General features: G+C 47.0%; 1 protein-coding gene across 1 annotated transcript in view; it reads right to left on the bottom strand.

The window, feature by feature from the left end:
* MEGF6 (multiple EGF like domains 6) overlaps window positions 1-23,602 on the bottom strand; it is a 99,136-nt gene that overhangs the window by 26,186 nt on the left and 49,348 nt on the right. The window contains exons 4-12 of the mRNA XM_066564131.1: window positions 16,084-16,206; window positions 9,329-9,454; window positions 7,638-7,760; window positions 6,931-7,053; window positions 4,530-4,667; window positions 3,840-3,962; window positions 2,986-3,108; window positions 1,775-1,942; window positions 69-200 (exon numbers count right to left, since the gene is read on the bottom strand). Coding sequence (XP_066420228.1) covers window positions 69-200; window positions 1,775-1,942; window positions 2,986-3,108; window positions 3,840-3,962; window positions 4,530-4,667; window positions 6,931-7,053; window positions 7,638-7,760; window positions 9,329-9,454; window positions 16,084-16,206 — 1,179 coding nt within the window. The remainder of the gene's footprint in view (window positions 1-68; window positions 201-1,774; window positions 1,943-2,985; window positions 3,109-3,839; window positions 3,963-4,529; window positions 4,668-6,930; window positions 7,054-7,637; window positions 7,761-9,328; window positions 9,455-16,083; window positions 16,207-23,602) is intronic.

Below are 23,602 nucleotides of genomic sequence, written 5' to 3'. Positions count from 1 at the left end.
AGGCTCAGCCCAGCCACAGCCTCTCGGGGCTGCACCCAGGGCACAGCCTGGGGCAGAGCTGCACTCACTCTGGTTGCAGAGCACGCCGGTCCAGCCGGCGGCGCAGAGGCAGCCGCTGCCCTCGGCGCTGCAGGTGGCTCCGTTCTGGCAGTCGTCGCAGGTCAGGCTGCAGTCGGGGCCAAAGGTGTGCTCCAGGCAGACTGCAACAAGAGGCACCACGGGTGAGAACCCCCCCAGGGATGCTGCAGCACCCTGGGCAGTTTGGAGCGTCCCCCTGCGGAGGCTGTTGTTCAGATTGCAAGGTCATGTGTATTCTATTTGCCATCTGTTAGAGGTGGGGCGGTTATCTTCTGTTCATTGGGCAGTTTGCTTTATCTCTTCCACAAACAATCCTCCCTCATCTTCTGTCAATGGGCCATTGAATGTCACTGCATGACTGACAAAAATTACATCAACCCACGGTGAGATGCTCCGCCCAGAGGGAGGAGGAGCCAAGCATTCCTAACTGGATATAATCTGAGATCCTGGGACAGCAAGACAGCTTCTCCACTGGATTCCCAGAGGAACAGCTGCCTGTTCCACTGGATCTGCAGAGGCAGAGACTGCACCTTTCTCCAGGATCCCTGCTCCAGCAGAACCAGCCCTGACACTGCAGGAGGGCTGAGCCACAATTCCAATGGGACTGCTGCCAACAGCCTGACCCACAGGGTGTCAGGCTGGGTTCTGACTCTGGCAGTGTAGTTTTAATTTACTGCATTGTTTATTTTTATCTTTTTATTTTCTTCCCTAATAAAGAACTGTTATTCCTGCTCCCATATCTTTGCCTGAGAGCCCCTTAATTTAAAATTTATAGCAATTTGGAGGGTGGGGGTTTACATTTTTCCATTTCAGGGGAGGCTCCTGCCTTCCTTAGCACACACCTGGCTTTCCAAACCAAGACAGCTGCAGCAGAGCTGAACACAGAACAGGCACTCAACAGGTCTGGTGTGTTCACCAAACAATTAAACCCAGCCTACACCATCATTCCTGAAGAGTTCTGCTGGGAAGGATGAAAGTTTAACAAGAGAGTCTCACAGATACGTGTGCTTAGCAGAAAAATTTTTAAACGTAGAGTCTGATGAAGGAATAGAGATGGAAGCAAGTTTTGATATAGAAGAAAGGACTTTCTGAGCCAGTCTCACTGGATAACCAAGGAGGCAAAGGGTGTGTTAGTTAGAAGGGGTTTTTATGGCTTAGAGAAAAGGATAAACCCACCCCAAACAAGAAGATGTTTATACCAAGCAGAAAGAGAGCACAGGCAAACAAGTCAGCAATGTTGCAAGTAGAGAAAAAAGTCTCAGAATTTTTCCACTGCAAGAAAACTGAAAAACAACTTCTAGCTTAAACTGTAATGTGCTAACTTTTAGTGATTGGAGAATAGTAACATAAATATGGTAATTATAGTAGTTATGATGGGCTATAGGTAAAAGTTAAGGTATAGATTGGTTCTACTGTATGAAGATGCTCAGCAAAGAAAAGTATAGAATGCATTGTAACCAAAAGAAAAGTATAGAATGCATTTGTAACCAAAACCAAAGGGTCTCCAGGCCTGCCTGCAGCTGGAGCTGACAGCTGTAAGCACAGCTCTGTCACCCACAACCCTGGACTGCTGTAACACCTTGGATGTAATAAACTGAATTTTGAAGAGCTGCCTGGAGTCCTGCATCTCTCACTCAGGCTCTTACAAGTTCCAAGCAAAGCACGGCCCCGACTGCTGCTGCTGCACAATGCCCACCGAACTTCTCCGACAGCGTGTGCTCCCCTCGTGCTTCCAGCTCCTCCTCCTCTTCCTCGTAGTCGTGGCTGAAGAGCTGGGTGAGCTCGTCCCGCAGGATGGCCACGTGAGGGATGGGGCGGATGATGGGGCGCCGGCCATCCAGGGCCTCCACCGTGTCCTCGAGGGCTGGGAGCAGGGACAGAGGGGGCAGAGTCACAGAGGGGTTGAGACAGGGTCTCTGGGAGGTGGAGAGTGGGACAGGACCTCTGCAGGGTCTCTGGGAAATGAACAGTGGGACAGCACCTCTGCAGGGTCTCTGGGAGGTGAATGGTGGGACAGGACTTCTGCAAGGTCTCTGGGAGGTGAATGGTGGGACATGGGTGGACAGTGGTCCCACAATGGTGGGACCTCTGGGTGGTCTCTGGGAGCAGAGACAGTGGGACAGGACCTCTGCAAGGTCTCTGGGAAATGAACAGTGGGACAGGACCTCTGCAGGGTCTCTGGGAGGTGAATGGTGGGACAGGACCTCTGCAGGGTCTCTGGGAGGTGAATGGTGGGACAGGACCTCTGCAGGGTCTCTGGGAGGTGAATGGTGGGACAGGACCTCTGCAGGGTCTCTGGGAGGTGAATGGTGGGACAGAACCTCTGCAAGGTCTCTGGGAGCAGGGACAGTGGGACAGGACCTCTGCAGCAGCAGCAAATTGAAACCAGAACTCTCTGTGGCTCTCATGTTTGCAGCTCTGATCTCACCCTGTTCTGACACCCCTAAAGCTTTCCCAGGTTGTTTGTTCAGGGTTTTTTTTGGCTAGAATTGGCCCAGGTCAGGTATGTGAGCTCAAGATCTCTGTAATGCTACAAATAAATAATCTATTATTTCTTACAAGGAAAATCTGTAGGGGCTGGTGACTGTGGAAGGGGCTCTGGCTCTGTGTTGGACATGGGGGCAGTGTTCAACACTGCAGGCTGTGGAGCTGTTGGAGGTGGAGCTGTGCCACGACTCCCTGCATTTCTCTGGCCAGCGCTGTGTCCCAAGCTGGAACAGGACTGGTCCTGTCTGGGAAAGCTCTCCAGGGCTGGGCTGAGGCACTGCCACAGCTCAGAGGCTGTGAGGGAGCTGAAAGAGGTGAGGTGCAGGGCTAAGGAGCTCCAGTCTGTGTGGCCCAGGCTCACGCAGGAGGCAGAGGAGGGACCCACTGCCCAGCCCGAGGCAGCCTGGGTGAGGCACTTACAGATGCAGCTCCTTCTGTCTTCATCCAGCTTGTGCCCAACGTCACAGCCACACTGGAAGGAGCCTGGCAGGTTCTGGCACGTGTGTTCACACCCACCGTTGTTGGCAGAGCACTCATCCACATCTGCAAAACATGGGACAGGAGCAGTGACAGGGCCGTGCAGCAGAAATAGGCTGGTGGCGTCTTCTCTGCTAAATGTGTGAAGCCATCAGCTCTAAAAATGGAGTTAAACCACCTCAGGGATTAGGGATGCCTGTGTTTCAACAGAAAAATGTGCTGGGCTTCAGTTCCCATCCTTTATTAATTGTGTAGGAACAGGTGGGTGTGTTTGGCTCCTTCCCCTGGGAAATGTTGAGAGCTTTGGAAGTGAGAACAATTATTAGGGGGATTCTTCCCCCACATTCTTTCTGCTGGGAAGGTGACTCATCAGAAAGCTGGCAGGAAAACTGGTAAGAGCAGGGAGAAACTGGAAGAAATGCCTGGCTGTTGGCCACCAGGTAGGACAATTTCTTATTCTCCTAATTAAAAGCTTCATTAGTCACCATCTTGGCTGTGTTTTACACAGACACTGTTATTTGTCTTTATCCCTTGGGTGAAAGTGATGGGCAGTGTTGCCCTCTGGGGTTGAACATCAAATGGTTTCTGTGAATTAATGGGGTCAAGCCTGGGCCAGCTCACTCTGAGTTAGCCCAATCTGACCTTGATGTGTTCAAAAACCCCTCTCCACTTGGGCTGGGCTTAGCACAGGGGTTAGAACCAACACTAAACAAACTGAGGAGAGTGACAACGAGCTAATTAGAAGTAGAGGGACACACAGGGCTCTGCCTGGAGCCCAGGGAGGTGCTGGCACTCACCATCACAGCCACAGCCATCGGTGCTGAGCCTGTACCCAGCATGGCAGGAGCACTCGTAGCCCCCAGGGTAATTGTAGCAGTCCTGCTGACAGCAGTGAGAGCCCGTGTCACACTCATTGATATCTGCACGAGAAACAAAGGGTGTAAATGCACCGCTGAGTGGTGGCAGGAACTGGTAAACTACTCCCTGACTAGTTCTGGGGAGCTTTTACTGGTCTGCTGCCAAATGCTGAGCCAGAATCCTCGAGTTCCTCCTGGAATCAGGGATTTTTGTGTTAACAGATCATGCTCCTCCATCCAGGGAGGAACCCTGAGTCCCTGAGGGAAGCTCGCTGTGATTCCCAGCTGGGGATTGTGGCTGCAGGTTTGGTGTCCTTACAGGCAGGGTGATTCCAGCTGACTGACTCCTGCTCGGGGCAGTTTCATCTGGGAAAAACTAATTAGTTTGGAAGTCATAATTACTGCCCAAGTCATAAGTGCTGTCCAAGGATATCCTGAGGGAAGTTTGGGGACATCTTTGAGCAGAACAATATTTCATCTGCTCTCACTTTCCATCAGTTTCTATCCTCTTTAGCCTGTTTGAAGTGCACACACACAGTAGCCAAGAGGGATCCTGACCTAAGATCCCAAGAGGGATCCTCACAATTACCTGGGATGGAAATCAAGGTCTGGCCTTCTCCTGTTCCTTACCAGTGCATGACTTCTGGTCCTCTTCCAGCCTAAAGCCAAAGTTACAGGTGCAGACTGGGCCAGAGCTGGTGTGGTGGCACACGTGGGAACAGCCCCCATTGTTGGTCTCACAGCTGTTCACAATCTCCATCTCTATCCCTGGAAAAGGCAGCCTGGTTAGGATCCTGTGGGACACATCTGCGTGCACAGCTGGCCCCTGCCTGCCCCCACCAGCTCCTGGCACTGCCTCCCTGCTGAGGAGGGGGATCTGCGGTGGGAAAGGATGGAAATAGCTCAGCACAGAGGCCACTGCTGGGCTGGGAAGCGGGGGTATAAAAAGAAACCTCTGGATCTCACGCAGCCTCTCAGCGGAGCAGGCTCTGGACAGTCTCTGGGATCGAACAGGCTGCGGATGAAACTGCTCCCACTCCTGCCAAGCAGCAGCGTGTGCTGCCAGCCAAAAGTTGGCTCAGCCTCAGAGCAGAGCTGTGCTGGTGCCAGGCAGAAATGGGAGCAGCAGAACACAGCTAAGCAGGGAAGCATCCAGATGCCTACAGCCAGAATCGTTAGCTCCTGACATGTCAAAAGCGCTCGGCGCAAACATCAGTCGCAGCCATAGATCATCCCAGCTTGGCAAGGATTCTGTAAACTTGTCTAGTTAATTAAGCTTTCTTAAACTAAAAGGAACTTGTTTTATGGAGCTTTGACTCAGTCCTGAACCTCAGGAAAACAATTTCTGCCTTCAAGAGCGCTGAGTTTTTCGTGCGTTCAGACCCAAGGAGGATGAAAGAAAGGGAGCTTGATGCTTCCCAATGGGTCTGTGCTTGTCAAAAACAAAAGCTGGGCCACAGTGGAAGACTTTTTCCAGATTTCACAACGTGATTGTCATCCCTCTCTTCCCTTTCCTTATTAAAGCAGCACAGAGCAGGGTTTTGCTTAAAAGAAACGTGCCAGGAAGGGCAGGGAGGAACCTTTCATGTGGAAAGGCTGCTCTGTTGGCCCCAGGGCAATGTGTCACGGTGTGAGACTGGCTGTGCCCCTAAGAAGAAAGCTGTGTACATACTTATGCCCTTCAACCTCATGTCATCATCCCGGTGCCCCATATTGCTCTGTTTGATGCCTTTCAGGACCCATTTATGGCCTGCAAAGCCTTGCCAAGCTCCAGCTGCTGCTCAAGGGGACCCTCACAGCTCCCAGTGCCACCAGCTGCCAGCACTGGGACTGCCACGGTGGCTGGCATCTGTCAGGGCTGGTGGCTCTGGCCCAGCCTGGCCCTGCTGGGCTGCAGCAGCTGCATGAAGCTGTGAGGACAGTCCAGCTCACTCTTGCATCACAGAGTTTATTTCTTGCCTTGATGGGAGCAGATGTGAGCCCTTCACTGGCTCAATTCCTCCAGTGACACATCTGCAGCTCACTGAGCCTGTCCAGCAGAGTCTCCAAGAGCAGAAGTTGGCTTATTTGAAGCCAAATGGCTCCAAATCAATTGCCTTTAACCAGCTAAAGTGGCTTTGTGGTGACTTTAAAGATCAGACCAAGATTTTTGTCTTGGTGGGGGAGTAAACAGCCTCAAAACCGCTTGTGAAATCCTTCAGCAGAGATTGCCACAGCTTGGCCCTGGCGATTCCCAGAGGGCAGTGACAAACACGTGCCTGCAGCAGCCCAGGTGTGCCCTGTCCTGCTGGGCAGGGCTGAGTGTTGGAGCCCTGGTTACTGAAAATTTCAGACCTTCTGAGCTGACACAGACCCCCAAGAGAACACTGCATTGACCTGAGGCCGTGAAGAAGGCTTCCAAAATGGAATTACAGAACTGGGATTGTGGGTGTGGAGTTTGAATAGAAGTGTGTGATATCACAGGGTGGAAAACTTAGAGTTTGGGGTTTTAGAATATAAGTGATATATATAGAGCAAGATGGAGGTTTTAGGGCAGTGGCTGGTCCTTCTTCTTCTCCTTCTTCACCTTTTTCTTCTCCTTCTTCTTCACCTTCTCCTTCTCTCTTTTTTCTTCTCCTCCCTTTTCTCCTTCTTCTTCTCCTCCTTCTTCACCTTTTCACCTTCTTCTTCTTCTCTTTCTTCTCCTTCTTCTTCACCCTCTTCTCCATGGGTTTGTGTGGTTTTGCGTAATTGGATAAAAAAGTCTGTGTTGCAGGGCACGGGTGGTTGGTCATTGGGTTAAAAGTAAAAATAATTCAGTTGTCATTTCCTAATCGGACAGTTTATCCTTAAAAGGCCTTGTAGAGAGAGAGAGACACATCTCCATTTTAGTTTGTTAGAGTGTGAAGTGCTGTAGGACTCAGGGCTTGTGAGACTGTAACAGAGCTAAGAACTAACAAACATCTGAGTCCCAACAAGAAATACCATCACACACACATTTAATCCTGGCCCTGGCAGAAAGGAAGCTCAGACTGGAGCCCTCAGTACTCACGGTAGCAGCGCTTGCCATCCGCCCCCAGCTCGTAGCCTGGGTTACAGGTGCACTTGAAGGAGCCTCGGGTGTTGAGGCACTGGTGTGCACACATGGCCAGCCCTGTCAGGCACTCGTTCACGTCTGGGAGAAGGAGAACACCTAAGATAAGTAGGCTGAACTTCAAACACCCTTCCAAAGTTATGGTATTTGAGTTCTGCACTGGTTTCTTGCCCTCTGAACGGTTCATTGGGGTTCAGAGCAGTAAAGACACAGAGTTAAGTTTGGAATTGCTGTAAAGCTTCCCAGGAGATGGGGTCACGTGACAGTGGGACACACAGAATCACAAAATCAATTAGGCTGGAAAAGACCTTTGAGATCATCAAATCCTACCTTTGACCTAAAACTACCTTGTCACCAGACCACAGCACCCAGTGCCACATCCAGTCTATTCTTAAATAAAGAATAAAAGATGGTGACTCCACCACCTCCTTGGACAGCCCATTCCAACACCTGATCCCCCTTTCAGGGAGGAACTTCCCCCTAATGCCCAGCCTAAATCTCCCCTGGAACAGCCCTGCTGTTGCAGACAGCTCCAGCAGGGCACAGACACCACCTGAGCCAGCCAAGGGAAGGCATGTCCTTCCTTCCACTCTGCTCCCACTGAGCACTCCCTCACCCATCAGACACAGAGCTTTTCCTGCAGGGGAGCTCTGCAGGGCACTCACCTTCGCAGGTCTTGCCATCAGGGGCCAGCAGGTAGCCGGGGTGGCACTCACAGCGGGCACGGCCGCGGTGGCTGAGGCAGCGCTGCATGCAGCCCCCGTTCCTGTCAGAGCACGGGTTCCTCACTGCAGGCAGAGCACAGAGCCTGGGTCAGCCCACACAGATCCTGCACAGAGCAGCAGGAAAGCCTGCAGCCTGAAAATCCCAGGCAGAAAATCCCTGCTCCACCTGTTCGGGAGGACGTGCACGCTGTGAGATCCTGCAGAAGGCTGGCATTGAGCTGGGTGAAACCCTTCCAGCAGGAGATCCTGCAGAAGGCTGGCATTGAGCTGGGTAAAACCCTTCCAGCAGGAGATCCTGCAGAAGGCTGGCATTGAGCTGGGTAAAACCCTTCCAGCAGGAGATCCTGCAGAAGGCTGGCATTAGGCTGGGTAAAGCCCTTCCAGCAGAAGCTTGGCATGGGCACATCCCTCTGCAGAGATTACACAGCAAGTGCTGGCAATTTGCTCCAAATACTCCTACCCAGAGGTTTGCCAATCTCTGACCTGCCCCAGGACCAGGGCAGATGCTCCAAACCCCTTTGGCTGCTGCATTTGGAACATCCCAGTTGTTCCTTTTGCTGTAGCAACACCACGGCTCAGGACTTCTGTCCTTCCTGCCTTTTGAATGCCAGCAGCCATGAACGAGAACAACCTTGTGTTCTGTCCCCTTCAGTTTCTCTCCCTCCTGAGCCAGGAGCAGGTCAGCCAGACAGGGAGAACATCCCACCCCACTGTCACACTCTGCTGTCCCTCCACTCCCACAGCAGCCTGTGCCTTCATACAATTTCATTTTTGTTGGCTACGACTCCTCCAGCTCTTCCCATCCCTTGGAATAAACCGCAGGATATGTCCATGACAACAAAACACACAGAGTTTTTACTGGAAATCCCCCAGTCTGATCTGCTGGACATCTGAGCATCCCCATCCTGTCACGGACGTATTTTATGAAAAATCCTTTTGAGAGGATTTTTTTTTCTCCTGAGAAGCTGAGAAGCCTCAGAGGAAAAGAAAAACAATAATTATCTGCTGCTGTGGAATGCAACAGGTGCATCTGTGATAGGTCCATGTGAGTTGTTTCTACTTGATGACCAATGGCAGCCACCTGTGTCGAGGCTGTGGGCAGTCACAAGATTTTATTAACATTCCTTTCTATTCCTTGCTAGCCTCCTGATGAAATCCTTTCTCTCAATTCTTTTAGTATAGTTTTAATATATAATTTTCTTTTAATATAATATATATAATATATATTATAAAATATATACTATAATATAATATAATATAATATAATATAATATAATATAATATAATATAATATAATATATAATACAATGTAATACAATATAATATAAATAATAAAAATATATTTAATATTATTTAATTATATATTAATGTAATATATTAATATATTATATTTTAATATAATATATTAATAAAATAATGTAATATATAATAAAATATTTTAATATAATATATATTTAAAATTTAATTTAATAATGTTAAATTTTTAATATATTATATATAATAAAATAATAAATCAGCCTTCTGAATCATGGAATCAAGATTCTCATCTTTTCCCTCATCCTGTGAACCCCACCACACCATCCCACAGCTCCCAGCTGGAACCCACGGCTCCCCAGCCCCCCAGGACTCACGGATGCAGCGTTTGCCATCCTGGTGCAGCTGGTGGTTGTGCCTGCACTGGCAGCGGTGCTGGGCCAGGGTCACCTGCACACAGTCGTGCTCGCAGCCTCCGTTGTTCAGGGCACACGAGTTCAGAGCTGCGGGGAAAATGGACACAAGGTTTGGCACAAAAAGGGTTTGAGTGGCTGTGACCGTGTTCGCAGGGGTTTTTGGATGAGGGAAGAGACGAGGATCTGACTCCATGTCTCAGAAGGATTTATTATTTTATGATATATAATACATTAAAACTATACTAAAAGAATAGAAGAAAGGATTTCATCAGAAGGCTGGCTAAGAATAGAACAGGAAGGAATGATAACAAAGGCTTGTGTCTCGGACAGAGAGTCCGAGCCAGCTGGACTGTGATTGGCCATTAATTAGAAACAACCACATGAGCCCAATCACAGATGCACTTGTTGCATTCCACAGCAGCAGATAACCATTGGTTACATTTTGTTCCTGAGGCCTCTCAGCTTCTCAAGAGGAAAAATCCTAAAGAAAAGATTTCTCATAAAAGATGCCTGCAACAGGTGGCACCTGGGGACGTGGTGGTGTTCGCAGGGGTCCCAGGATGAGGGAAGAGATGCGAATCTTCACTCCATGTTTCAGAAGGCTGATTTATTATTTTTATTATTATGATATACATTATATTAAAAGAAAAATTATATATTAAAAGTATACTAAAAGAATAGAAGAACCAGGACTATTGACCTCGGATCCAGGAGGAATTTGAGCTGGGAAACAAAACTTTCTGGAGCTGGATTCATGGACTCAGGTGGAGAAGTCATTGTGGGACAATGATTTGCCTTCAAAGCCATACAATGGAGCACTGGGTGTCTCCTGGGTTAACCCACCCAACTCCTCGTCACAGACATCTTTTATGAAAAATCCTTTCCTTAGGATTTTTCCTCCTGAGAAGCTGAGAGGCCTCAGGAACAAAATGTAAACAATGGTTATCTGCTGCTGTGGAATGCAACAGGTGCATCTGGGATTGGGCTCATGTGGTTGTTTCTAATTAATGGCCAATCACAGCCCAGCTGTCTCGGACTCTCTGTCCGAGACACAAGCCTTTGTTATTTATTCCTTCCTGTTCTATTCTTAGCTAGCCTTCTGAAGAAATCCTTTCTTCTATTCTTTTAGTATAGTTTTAATGTAATATATATCATAAAATAATAAACCAAGCCTTCTGAAACATGGAGTCAGATCCTCATCTCTTCCCTCATCCCAGAACCCCTGTGAACACCGTCACAACTCCTCATGCACTGAGCTCCTCCAAAGAGAGCTGTCTCCTGTGACAATTGGGAAATTGGCCTTTGAACCCTGTTCTGCCTCTCCGGAGCCACCAAAGTGTCACAACCCAGTGGGCTGGTGGAGCATGGCTGGGGCTGGCCCTGGCCCAGGATGGAAACCCAGCCCTGGCTCCCGTGAGCTGAGCAGAACCATCAGCTCTGCTCTCACATGTTTCTGACCTATTTTTCAAACTCCAGAACAAACTAATGTGCTGGCTCAGTGGAATCTTATAGGAAAGCTAAAAATATCTCTAATGAAAACCATCTCTCCCCAGACTGATCCTTCAGGTGATCACAGTGCCCTCCACAACCTCCAGAGCTTTGGAAGCAGGAGGACCTGGAAAGCAGCTACCAGCAGAAATCTCTGCTGGTAACACTCCTCTGAATCCCAAGGCAAGTTAAGTCCTTGCTCTTGTACATAAGTGAAAACAAATATTTGGCTCCGGACAAAAATATAGTCAATTTTTTTTTTTTCATTTTTTTCTGCATGCCCTTCCCCTGCAAAAAAAAAATAAAATATGCTTTGACTCAGAGCTGAGGATCACTCTCATTCCAAATGTTAAAATAACTCAACTTCTCATTTTATGCCTCTAATTAGCTAAACAACATTTGGGGGAATAAAAGCAGCTTGACAGGGTCAAGATTTTGCCATATAAAACATAAGGCTGGAGCAAGAACTCGGGGTTTATGTTAGTTGTGCTGGCATTGTTTCCTTTAATCCATTTGGAAGGAAACAACAGGAATACTAAACGTTCCTGAAAAGCTCTGGGTCAGAGTTACACTACTCAAGCTCTAGCAGAGATGGGTGGTCATTTAAAAATATTCCAATATATTTAAGTGTTTAATAACATATATTCAAAAATAGCCATAAATAATGTGCTTGTTGGAAAGAGCCTTTTTTTAAAATAAAAAAAAAAAAACAAAACAAGTCAAACAATGCTGATGCCTGCCAAAACATTCCTTCATCTGGGAAAAGCACTGGGCCAACATGGAACAAGCCAATGCATCTTGTGTCTAAAATAACCACCCAGGATGCAGTTATTCGGATTGATTTGAAGTTTAAATAACGGCCTCCTCGCAAATTCCTAAAAAAAAATCGAAAGTCTGAGTTCATCCATGCAAGATTTCAGGAGACAGAGCCCGTGTGAGGCTGGGTCTCCTCAGCTGGCTCCTCGCAGTCACAGCCAGCAGACCTCGCTGCTGGCCTTGTTTTAATTACTGCTCGGGGTTTTTATTCTGTTTACAGAACCACTCTAAAAATATTTCCATTCCCAGATGCTCTGCCCGAGCTTAACATTTCTGTGACAAGGCTGCCAAGCCCAGTGTCATCCTGTACATCACACAGATTTTTGTAATTACAGCGCAGACAGATTTTCCACAGATGATATTTCAGTGTCTGAGAGAGGGAGGTTCCTTCCAGCCCTGCTGTCTGGGGGGAGTGCAGTGCTGCTCCCAGATTCTGACCCTCTCAGGCCTGGGAAATGGATAAAGAGGGATGGAAAGGAGATTTTTGCTGCTGATTACAGCCAGGAAGTGGATCTGTGCAGCAGCAGCCTAACACAGGAGATGATTTAATACCTGATCTCTGCACCCTCCAGCTGCTCTTCTGACTTTTCCTCTCTCTTCTCACTTCTCCTCTTTCCTCTCTCTCACTTTTCCTTTAGAGACAGGTGATTTGCCACCAGGACCAGCGAGTTGATGCCCCAAGAGTGACTGTGAGCAGCTGTAGCTAGAACTGAGCAGGATGTTCCTTCTGCAGTGTCACAAAAACCCAGCAATTCTAAGAAAAGGCTGAAAAATGTGCGACTGGGCAAAGAAAAGGTCAAACTCCCTAAAATGTGCGAGTTGTCTGTAAAATGGAAAGCCTCACCAAGCACATGTGGTCCCTGCACACACAGCTCAAACCCACACAAACCTCCTGGCCTGGTCCTTCTGTTCATTATATCACCCCTGTCACTGAGATTTCTTCATTTGAAGTTCTCCTGATATAAACATTCTGCTCCATCCTGTAATCCCAAACTGATTCCTCCTAACCTCAGACAACTTCCAGAAACATGTTGTGTGTTAATCCAGACCATCTCTCTGCTCCTCAGGCCAACAAAAGCAATTGGCTCCCATCAAACCCCTCTGCCTCAGCCTGGCCTGCATCCCTCTGCTGAAACAGTGGAGAAGGACCTGGAGATGTCAGCTTCCTGCCTCCTGCCCATGTGGTTCTGATGAAGAAAGAGGTGATTTCAGGACGCCCAAGGCCTCTCTTTGTTCTGTTTCACTCGCAGTGGAAGCTGCTGCTCCTTTTCTCCCTCTTTCAGCAGAGATTGGAACAAAGACACAGCAAAAGGATCCTGCACAACGGAGCTGCAGAGCACCAGCTGAGAGCTGGGCGCAGGAAGGGGGTTTTAAGCCATTTAAGTCACAGCCCCAGGTACCAGCTAACCCAGCACACTGTGGGGGAATTGTGGAGCTCCAGCTCAGCGCTGCCGATCCATCATCGGAGCCTTTGTGGGTTTTGTGGGGAGCAGAAAGCATTTAAAGAATGAGATCCATGATTTGATGGCCCTTAACAAGAAACTTGACTGCAAAGGCTTCTTTCTGTGCCCAGAACACTCTGGCTGGGGCAGACAGGAGCTTCCTACCACCCAAAATTGTGCTTGTCCCAGTGTGGAGCTGCGATCTTCCCTCAGCAGGACAAGGATGGATGGATGGATGCATGGATGGATGGATGGATGGATGGATGGATAGGATTGGATGGATGGGAAGGATTGGATGGATGATGGATGGATGGATGATGGATGGATGGATGATGGATGGATGGATGGATGGATGGATGGATGGATGGATGGATGGATGGATGGATGGATGGATGGATGGATGGATGCTCGCTGTCCCCAGTTCCCTTCATTCCTGGCTTATTCCCTATATCTAGTGGCAATATTTTGTATTTTAACAGCACAGAATCTCTACAGAAAATGAGAGGACATCCCAGCTTGAGGAGAAAAACAGCTTTGAGCAGTTAACCCCAAATCCCTCAGAACTGACCACAAGGCAATCTGGTGTCTGTGGGTACAACAGGACAGCCACAAACACCAGCAGAGGAGGCACCTCTGAGCCTGTGCTCTGTTCTGAGCTTTTCTAAGAAAAAGATGTTCCACCCCTCCTCACAGCTGGGTTAGTACAGAGTTCTGTGAAGGTGTCACATATACACATGGACAGGCAGAGATGTGTAAAGAGAAAAAGCCACCAGTCCTGAAATGAGAAAGCCCCATTTTAGAAACATTATTAGATAATTATGCAGTGAGAGGTTTCTATTTGCCCTGCCTGGTCTGCTTTGCTTTCCTGGGTGCTCTGGATCCCAGGGGGACCAGCACCACAAACTCACTGCAGATCCTGCAGGCTCTGCTCTTCAGGAACTGCCCCACTCACTCATGATCAGATTTCATGAACAGAGACCTCTCACTTTTGGCAGGTGAATTCCAGCACTGCACTTTATGGCTAATATTTGCTCACAAGTTTAATGCAAAGCAGGTTTGCAGCGCTGGGCACGGGCAGCAGGAGCGGGGCTGGATCCTGTGGGAATGCTCAGCCACACCAGCAGGGAAGCCTGGAGAGCAACGGAAAATCATAAAAAACTCCCCTTAAAGAAGAGAATTCCTCCCTCTAGAGATCTATTAAATGTTTTCCCTGAGAACTGTTCCAGCTTCTGGGGCTGCTGAGCACTCCTGGTGTCAGCCTGTCCCACGTTTCGCTCTGCAAGGCTGCGGGATTATCGTTGATATTTTTGCCCCCAAAGGAGAGGAATGATGAGGACTCTATGGACATCAGAGGCTAATTAATTACTTTATATACTACACTATTCTCTATTATATTGCACTATATTGCATTACAGCTAAACTGAATCTGTTAAGCACTCAGCTCTGTACATAACTGCACTCTTTTTTTGTGATTGTCAGCCAACAGTCCTCACACACACACACACACCTGGCCCTGATGGGCCAAGGAAACAAAACACCACCACTTTGGGTAAACAATCTCCATTTGGCATTCTACTTTGGCACAGCAAATGAGATAAGGATTGGTTTTCCTTTCTCTGTGGTTCAGAGAATGTGAAACCCAGAAATATTATTGGGAAGAATCGTGCCTTGCTTTTCTCCGTGAAGAGAAATGTGGCAACACGGGATCACTGCTCACCACAAGAAAGGGAGCAACATATCCCAGAGACAATTAGGAGATGACAGACCACAGCACACTTACATGTGAGCAGCAGCAGCTCCTCACCCCGACATGAGCGTGGAGTTCAGTGCTGGCTGCCAAGCTTGACTTTGTCCCTTCCTTGCCATCCTTTCCCTTCTGGATTTTTCCAGCAAAATAAGGGGATCCTGCACCTTAAATCTCACTTGGTTGGGTGTCATTACGGACTGGAGGCAGCTGTGGGCAGATGTGTGTCAGTGCAGAGCTGGGCACAGCTTCCCTGGATGGATTTTTCCTGCTCACATATCACCATTCCCAACTGGAACACACAGGCAGACTCTGGAGCGTGACTGCGTTCCGAGAAAACTCTGCAAACACCACGGCCCGGGAATTCTTTCCACTTGCATGAAAATATCCCTCAAATAGTGGAAAAATGTGTCAAATGAAGCTGTGGGGGAGAAGTGGTTTAATTAAAACAGCCACAGATGCTGGAGGAAGACTCTGAGTTCCATTCTGAGCTCCAGTTTGGGGCAGGCAGAAAACAACATTTCAAGGAATTGGCCCCAAAATCAGCTGCAGGGCAAACCTGGTGCCTGGATGGTGATGTTTGAACAAGCACCATCCAAGAGAATGCAGGACCAGCATCCCAGAGGAGAAGGGTTTGGATTATTATGGCCACAGCTCCACACACAGCCACATTTACTGTCACTTGTCTGTCACACCTGCTGCCCACAGCAATACTGAGAAAATACTGAAATTCTGGGGAAATACTGAGGTCAAAATGAAGCCTGACTTGAAAATCCTCATAATTTCATTTATGTATCTGTTCTGAGAATGCCATATCTGATATATCCTGAATCAAAAGCAGAAGCACCAAAGCACTTGGGAGTTATTTCTCCTGAACCAGAAAAAACTCAGGGGCAGCAAAGCAGCCCCAGTTTTATGTGACCACATGGAAGAACAGCCAATGTTTTGAACCCAGTGATTCTCCTGAACCAGAATAAACTCAGGGACAGCAAAGCAGCCCCAGTTTTACGTGACCACATGGAAATATTTTGCACAAAGGGACACAAACTGTGAGGGAAGACACAGGGACTCAGAGGAACCCAAACCCATCAGCGTTATCTCACATTGAGGGCACAGAGCATGGGAGGGAGTGAGGAAATCGAGGTCTTCTGTTCACTGCCACGGATTTACTGTCAGGAAAAAGGCTGAAAGGAGAGATTGCCAGGGGATTTGCAGGGCAGCCTTACCGAGGCAGGTCCTGCCGTCCGTGTGCAGGCGGAAGCCGGGCTGGCACTCGCAGTAGAAGGAGCCCAGGGTGTTCACACAGCGGTGCTGGCAGCCCCCGTTGTGCACCTGGCACTCGTCAACATCTGCAAAAAAACCAAGGGGGAAAGCTCAGGAGAGTGGACAGGAGGGTGTCTGGGCTCAGGGATATCTATCCTCTGCTGTCCAACTCTGATCTGAGGGATGAAAGCAAAGGGAACAAGATTGGCCATTTTGTTATGTTCAGTCAGTCAAGCTGTTCGTGAAATTCCAGGGACAAACCTGCAATCAATGAACAACAACCACAAAAACCCAATTTGATTTGTCAGTCAGCACAAACCATCCTCCTCTGTTCACCTGCCAATGGTCACCTTTCCCACTGACTCCAGAATAATGGATGAATTCATAGTTTACACCTCCTTGCTTGTCAAAGGAAGTGTTTGAGGTAGATTTCTCCCTGTGCCACAATCAGAAACGTGGAGATGACGTGGATAGAGCTGCACAGTTCCTTAATTCCTGCCATTTGTGGGTGTGCACAGTTGTGCACCTACACGACCTTTCAGACTGGAAAGGATCAGAGGGGAGAACCAGATCCCACTCCAGGAGCAGCAAAGCACCCAACCAGCCATTCCTTTCCCTGTCACAGACACATTCTATGAAAAATCCTTTTGACAGGATCTTTTCTCCTGAGAAGCTGGGGAACTTCATCTTCCCCATGTTTTGCTGCTTTGGAATGTGTTTTGGAGAATTGTTTACCCAGCATGTGAATTGTTTTTACTTGATGACCAGCGACAGCCACCTGTGTCGAGGCTGTGAGCAGTCACAAGGTTTTATTATCATTCCATTCCTTCCTATTCCTTTCAAGCCTTCTGATGAAATCCTTCCTTCTGTTCTTTTAGTATAGTTTTAGTATATCATTTTAATATAATATATATCATAAAATAATAAATCAGCCCTCTGAAACATGGAGTCAAGATTCTCATCTCTTCCCTTGTCCTGATGAAATAATTTCTTCTATTCTTTTAGTATATAATTTTAATATAATATATATCATAAAATAATAAATCAGCCCTCTGAAACATGGAGTCAAGATTCTCATCTCTTCCCTTGTCCTGATGAAATAATTTCTTCTATTCTTTTAGTATATAATTTTAATATAATATATATCATAAAATAATAAATCAGCCTTCTGAAACATGGAGTCAAGATTCTCATCTCTTCCCTCGTCCAGGGACCCCTGTGAACAGCACCACACTTCCACACGGAGAGAAAAGCTTCGGCAGCTTGGGTTTCTCCATTTGGGTTTTTCTTTGCACTTTCTTCACCTCCAGCTCCCCCAAGCCCTTCCCAGCAAGGCCAGCCCTGAGCCAGCTCAGTTCCCATCCAGGACTGTTACTGAGGAGATAAAGAAACATTTCCTGAGTGAATCACAGCAGGGTGGGGACCCGGCCGTGTCCTCGCACGCCAGAGGTGCAGAAACGTGCCCGGTGCCCCAACCCAGCTCTTCTTCACCCACAGCTCCCACTGGGCAGGAAAAGGGCACCAAAAACTGGAGAAACACAGCCTTGGCTGAGCCAAATTTTTATGTTTGTCACATTAATTGCCAAGAAAATCAGCCAGCAGCAAGGGAAGGTCTGGGTCAGGGGCGAAATGGGAAAAGTGGGAAAGGTGATGCCTGTTTGAGTCTTCTGAGCTGTGCAGTGAGAATACAAAATCGCCCTTTTCTCAGAAAGGCTTAAAGCATTAAAACCTAAAGCTCAGAGATCATAAAAACATCTCCTCTGCCCCAGTGATTCCCAGGGAACCCCCAACCTTGTCCTGGGGTGTCCTGCTGCACTGGCAGTGCTGGGCTCCTCCTGCAGAGCCCCCACTGCAGCTGTGGTCTCCATTAACCCAGCAAAATGCTCATTTCTGTAATGCCAGCCCTTTGCTTTACTCAGTGGACTGAGCCTTTTAGGAGGTTTTGCTATTTTCTTCCTGTTTTTTTTTCCAAGACACTTAATACTGAAAGAAAGGAAAATGAGTAGATTTTTGAGGTGAAACATAAGCTTTGAGTGATGCTCTATGAAGAGTGAGCCAAAGCCAAAGTGGCTTTTCAAGGGGAAAAATGTGATGGCATGAGTCTGAGATGCTGGTCAAAGCAACCTAATTCTGATTAAATCATTTTCCTCCGCACACACTTGGGACACTGCAGAGCCCTAGAGCCCCTGAGGCACTCCCTGCTCATCTCTGTGGGCAGGATTAGCTATTAATACACAGAGCTGGCTCTGTTCAGCTCAGGAACAGGAAAACTGGGGTTTGGGAAGGTTTTATGTAGCACAATAAAGTTTTTTTGGTCTGAATTTAAATGACTATTCCACTGCTTCCCTTCAACTCTAATCTGAAACTGTTGAGAATTCACTGTCCAAGAAACTTAGTGATGTGTTGAGTAAACTTCTTACTTTCACCCCATTACTCACACTCAGCACTTTTACATCTCCTCTCTCCGTGGCTCCTCTTCCCCCTTTGTACTTTTCACCCTCTAAATCTCCGTGATTGCTGTCCCCATCCCAACCCCGTCCTGGCTGGGGAGAGCAGCATCACCTTTCCCTGCCACCCCCAAATCCCAGAGCCCCTCCTGCAGCCCCAGGGAGATTTGGGGACACCCTGCACCATGGTGTGACCAAAATAAATCTGTCCCCAGGGCAGATCCACCCGCCAAGGCTGGCACCAGCAGCACCTCCAGCCAGTGAGTCAATGGGAATATGGACTGGTGTGGCATTCCCATTCTCTGAAAAAATTCCCTTCGCCCAGGATTTCTCTTCTGGGAAGCTGAGAAGCCACAGAGAAAAGGAAAACAATTCTTATCTCATTTGCTTCTCCTGTGTTTTGCTCATGTGTTTGGAGATTGTTTACCCACAGGTGATTGTTCCATTGGATTCTAGAGTGAGTTGTTTTCACTCTTTGGCCAACTGGGGCCAAGCTGTGTAAGGACTGTGGGAAGAGTCACAAGTTTTCATTATTATCTTTTTAGCATTCATTAAATATCTTTTCTGTATTCTTTAGTATAGTATAGTATTCTATATTCTTTAATATATAATATATCCTATATTCTTTAACATAACTATATTCTTTAATACAATATAGTATCACAAAATAATATATTCTATTTTCTTTATTATAATATAGTATCATTAAAAATTCTATATTCTTTAATATAACTATATTTATTCTTTAATATAATATAGTATCATTAAATAATATATTCTATATTCTTTATTATAATATAGTATCATAAAATATTCTATATTCTTTAATATAACTATATTCTTTATATAATATAGTACCATAAAATAATATATTTCTATATTCTTTACTATAACTATATTCTTTAATATAATATAGTACCATAAAATAATATATTTCTATATTCCTTAATATATTATTAATATTTCTATATTCCTTAATATATATTCTTTAATATAATATAGTATTATAAAATAATAAATCGGCCTTCTGAGAACATGGAGTCAGATTCATCATCCCTCCCTGCAAATACAACAGGCTGGGAAGCAACAGGAGCTGCTCCCAGGGCCAGGAGGAGCAGCTTTGGGCAGGTCCTGGCAGCAGGACCCAGAGCCCTACGTGACACCGTGTGAGCTGTGCTTCGTGGCACAGCACGGTTCTGTTCCTACTGGAGAGCTGAAAAAAATCTGGTTGGAATTAATAATTCCAAAGGAGACCAAATGAGAAGCATACAGGCTTCTCTTCAGCTGCCTCTGAGCAAGCCAGAGCCGTGCCAGGACAGGGTTTGCCAAGCCCTGCTCTGCATGCACAGGGCAGTGGGTACCAGGCAAAGCCAGCTGAGGAGGAGCCCAACACAGCAAGGGCTGGGGATGGGGCTTGGATCAATGAGACAGCAGAGATATTGATCTCTGCTGTGTAAAGAAACTGGAGTTCTGAAAGGAGGGGTCATCCCAGCCCCTTCCCTGAGCAGAAACAATCCCTGAAACCTCAGACACCTACAGGGAATAACACAGTGGTCAAACACAGGGAAGATGAACACAAACCCATGAAAAAAGGTTTGGTTAGACACCTACATGGACTGACACAGATAATACAGCAATCAAGAAAAGGGAAAGTGAACACAAACTCATAAAAAAAGGTTTGGTTTGACACCTACATGGACTAACACAGGTAAGACAGCAATGAAATATAGGGAAAGTGAGCATAAACCCATAAAAAAGGTTTGGTTAGACACCTGCATGGACTAACAGGGAATACAGCAATCAAACATATGGAGGATGAACACAAAACCCAAAAAAAGGTTTGGTTAGACACCTGCATGGACTAACAGGGAATACATCAATCAAACATAGGGAAAGTGAACATGGACTAACACAGGGAATACAGCAATCAAAAATAGGGAAGATGAACACAAAACCACAAAAAAAAAGTTTAGTTAGACACCTACATTGGACTAACACAGGGGATACAGCAATCAAAAAAAGGGAAAGTGAACACAAAACCAAAAAAAAAGGTTTGGTTTGACACCTACATGGACTAACAGGAAATACAGCAATCAGACACAGGGGAGATGAATACAAACCCATAGAAAAGTTTTGGTGAGACACCTACATGGACTAACACAGGTAATACAGCAATGAAACACAGGGAAAGTGAACACAAAACCAAAAAAAGAGGGCACAGAGTGAGGAGATGGCTTGGGCTGGCTGCACTCCCTGCACACACACAGGTCCTCCCAGAAGGAACACTGATTTCTCTCCTACAAGAGCTACACGTCAGGGAGAAGAAAGTGGCAACAGCAGCCCTGCAAAGTGTTAGGTATTTGGTAGGGAGGCAGTTCATCTCCTTGCAGGGCTGGGGAGGAGGCGATGGAGCCCAGCTGGGAGCACTGCTGAGGTTTGCAATGTCTGGCTGAGCAGCAGTGCCAGGCCCTAATCCCTGCAGCAATTAGCCTGGATTACAGAGCAGGGCTGTGGGGAAAAGGTTAATTAAAATCCACCGAGATGAGCATGTGTGGGATTTACTGAGTTTATCTTCCCAGTACCAGTTTGTTGAAGATAATTCAGCAATTTCAAGGAGTAAAAAGAGTGCATGGAGAGGACCCAAAAGCCCCTGCTGCTGGGCAAGGGAGCACAGCCAATCTCACTCTATGGACACAGATTAGAATGAAAAAACCCTCTGCATTACTTCATTTCTTGCACGTGTCACACAGTCCCAACACGAATAACGTGAGGAATTCGGATGCCCTGTTATTCCACACTCCCTGCATGCAGAAAAAACAGCTGTGGCAAGGTCCAACAGACCTAGGAGAGCATGGGAGAGGACAATGCTTCATCTCCTCTCTGCCAGCCTGGAAGTTTTTTCCTCCTCTAGGCTGAGGAAGGATAGCTGGGAAGGTGAGTGACTCACTGGAGGGAAGGAAAAGGATATTTGGGGCAGGCAGAGCACCTCCACACCCTCAGCTTTCATCTCACCCTAAACCAGGCATTTGAGAGAGCACTTGAAGAGCTGTTGGGAGTTATTGAGGCCGATAATCCTTCCACTGCAGGTGGGAGATGCCCAGAGCTTCCCCGCACCATCTGTGCCATGCCCAGCAGAGAATTCCAAAGGAATGGGTGCATCAGCTTTAGAACAATCTGCTGCAGTGAAAACTCTGCTTTGCCTCAGCTCCAGGCCTTGTCCTCAGCTCACCTTTTCCTGCCCCCGAGCAGTGGGGCTGGGAGAGTGGCCCAGCTCCCCCCTGTGCTCCCCTGAGTGCCTGGGGATGGGGCTGTAATTGGGAATTACTCAGCACAGAGCAGAGGTGCAGGCAGCAACAAGCACCTGGACTTGCTCTGGACTTGCTGCTGCTCTCACCCTCTCCAACCCTCTCTCATCACTGTTTTTTACCCCATTCCCTGTGCGGGCTTTCACTCTTGAGTGAAAGATCTCCCCAGGCACAGAGCTGGGGATGGAGCTCCTGTATCGGTGAAATTTTGCCTGACTGGCAAGAAGGATGATGAGCAGGACTGTTATAATAACTTCTTCGAGCTCTAGGAAGGCCATAACATACTTAAGATAGTTCAGCTACTATTAGAGGCACAATAATCAGCAGGATGGCTTCTGTTGCAGTGTTAGAAACAAAAAGGTTTAATAAAAGGCAAAATAACAAACAGAAAAACTAAGCCAAGTGCTAGACATTCCTGCTTCTAATAAAAACACCTCACAAAAGCAATTTAGTTTCTTTGTTCATTCCTTTTCTTAGTTAATTGCCTAGGCAAGGCTTTTTAGCTTCTGTTCAATTAGCTGTCCTTAAATTTGAAGTGAGGTCCCCTAAGTCCTATGAAGTGTCTTTTCACTTAATCAAAGAAAGAGACTTCTGGACTTCTTTCCTTTTAAGGAGACAAAAAATAATTTTGTCACTCCATCAGCAAGAAGCACACTCTTACACAGGGCTCCATGAGATCAGAAGGCTAATTAATTACTTTATTATACTATATTGTTCTGTACTATATTACACTACATCTAAACTGAAACTGAACAAGAACTAAACTGAACAAAATCTCGTGACTCTCCTCACTGACTGTCAGGACACAGCTTGCAGAGGTTGGCCAAGAAAACAAAACACTCACACCAGAATCCAATTACCAAACCCCTTCAGGTAAACAGCCTTCCACAATGCATTCCACTCATGCACAAACACAGGAGCAGCAAATGAGACAAGAATTGTTTTGATCGTTATTTTCTCTGCTTCTCCAGGAAAAAAATCTGAGAGAGAATTGTTTCTCTCTGTGTTCAGAGAATGTGAATCCCACACCTCTGGGGTAGCTGTTGGAGGAGCTCATGGAGCAGGATCAAACAACAGCTCTGCTGGTTTCTGGCTGCTTCAGAGAGGATATCCCAGCGATGATGGATGGTGAGTCCCCAGCAGAGCACAAAGCTCCTCCTGTAGGGGCGGCTGTGTGAGGACACAACACCCAGGGCTGCCATGGGCCATTGCAGTGACACCGAGTCTCAGGAGTTTGCAGTTTATTGCAGCCCCAAGACACGTGAGCAGTCTCTGTTTCGGCCCCCACGTTCAAAGAACGAGTCGGAGCTCTTCAGTTCTCGGTCTCAGAGTTGTTTATTGTATCTTATCTATGAAAATTTCTCTCCTGTCCAGCCAAGGTCTGCTCAGCAGGACAGACAGAGGCACTCTGCCTGCCCCCAGGGCGGTGTTATCTCTTTATACTACAAACTACGTATAACATGTTTACAATTACTTCCCAATACCCATCACCTATGTTAGACAGTGAGTTTCCACTCTAAACCAATCCAAAAGTGCCAACATCACAGCAGAAGGTGGAGGTAGAGAAGAAGAAGAAAGGCTGGACACGCCCAAGTCCCTCCATCTTGTCCCCAAAACCCCAATTCTAAAAACCCCAAAATCTACTTTTTCACCTAGTGATAATTTTATTATTACACTACTTAAACTTCTGTGGCTTTCAGGCCTTCATACAAAGCTGGTAATTTGCTCCA

This window comes from Molothrus aeneus, chromosome 21 (assembly GCF_037042795.1).
Source record: "Molothrus aeneus isolate 106 chromosome 21, BPBGC_Maene_1.0, whole genome shotgun sequence".
NCBI classification, from domain to species: domain Eukaryota; kingdom Metazoa; phylum Chordata; class Aves; order Passeriformes; family Icteridae; genus Molothrus; species Molothrus aeneus.
The sequence above is the reverse complement of the archived record's forward strand: the minus strand, read 5'-3'. Positions and strand labels throughout refer to the sequence as shown.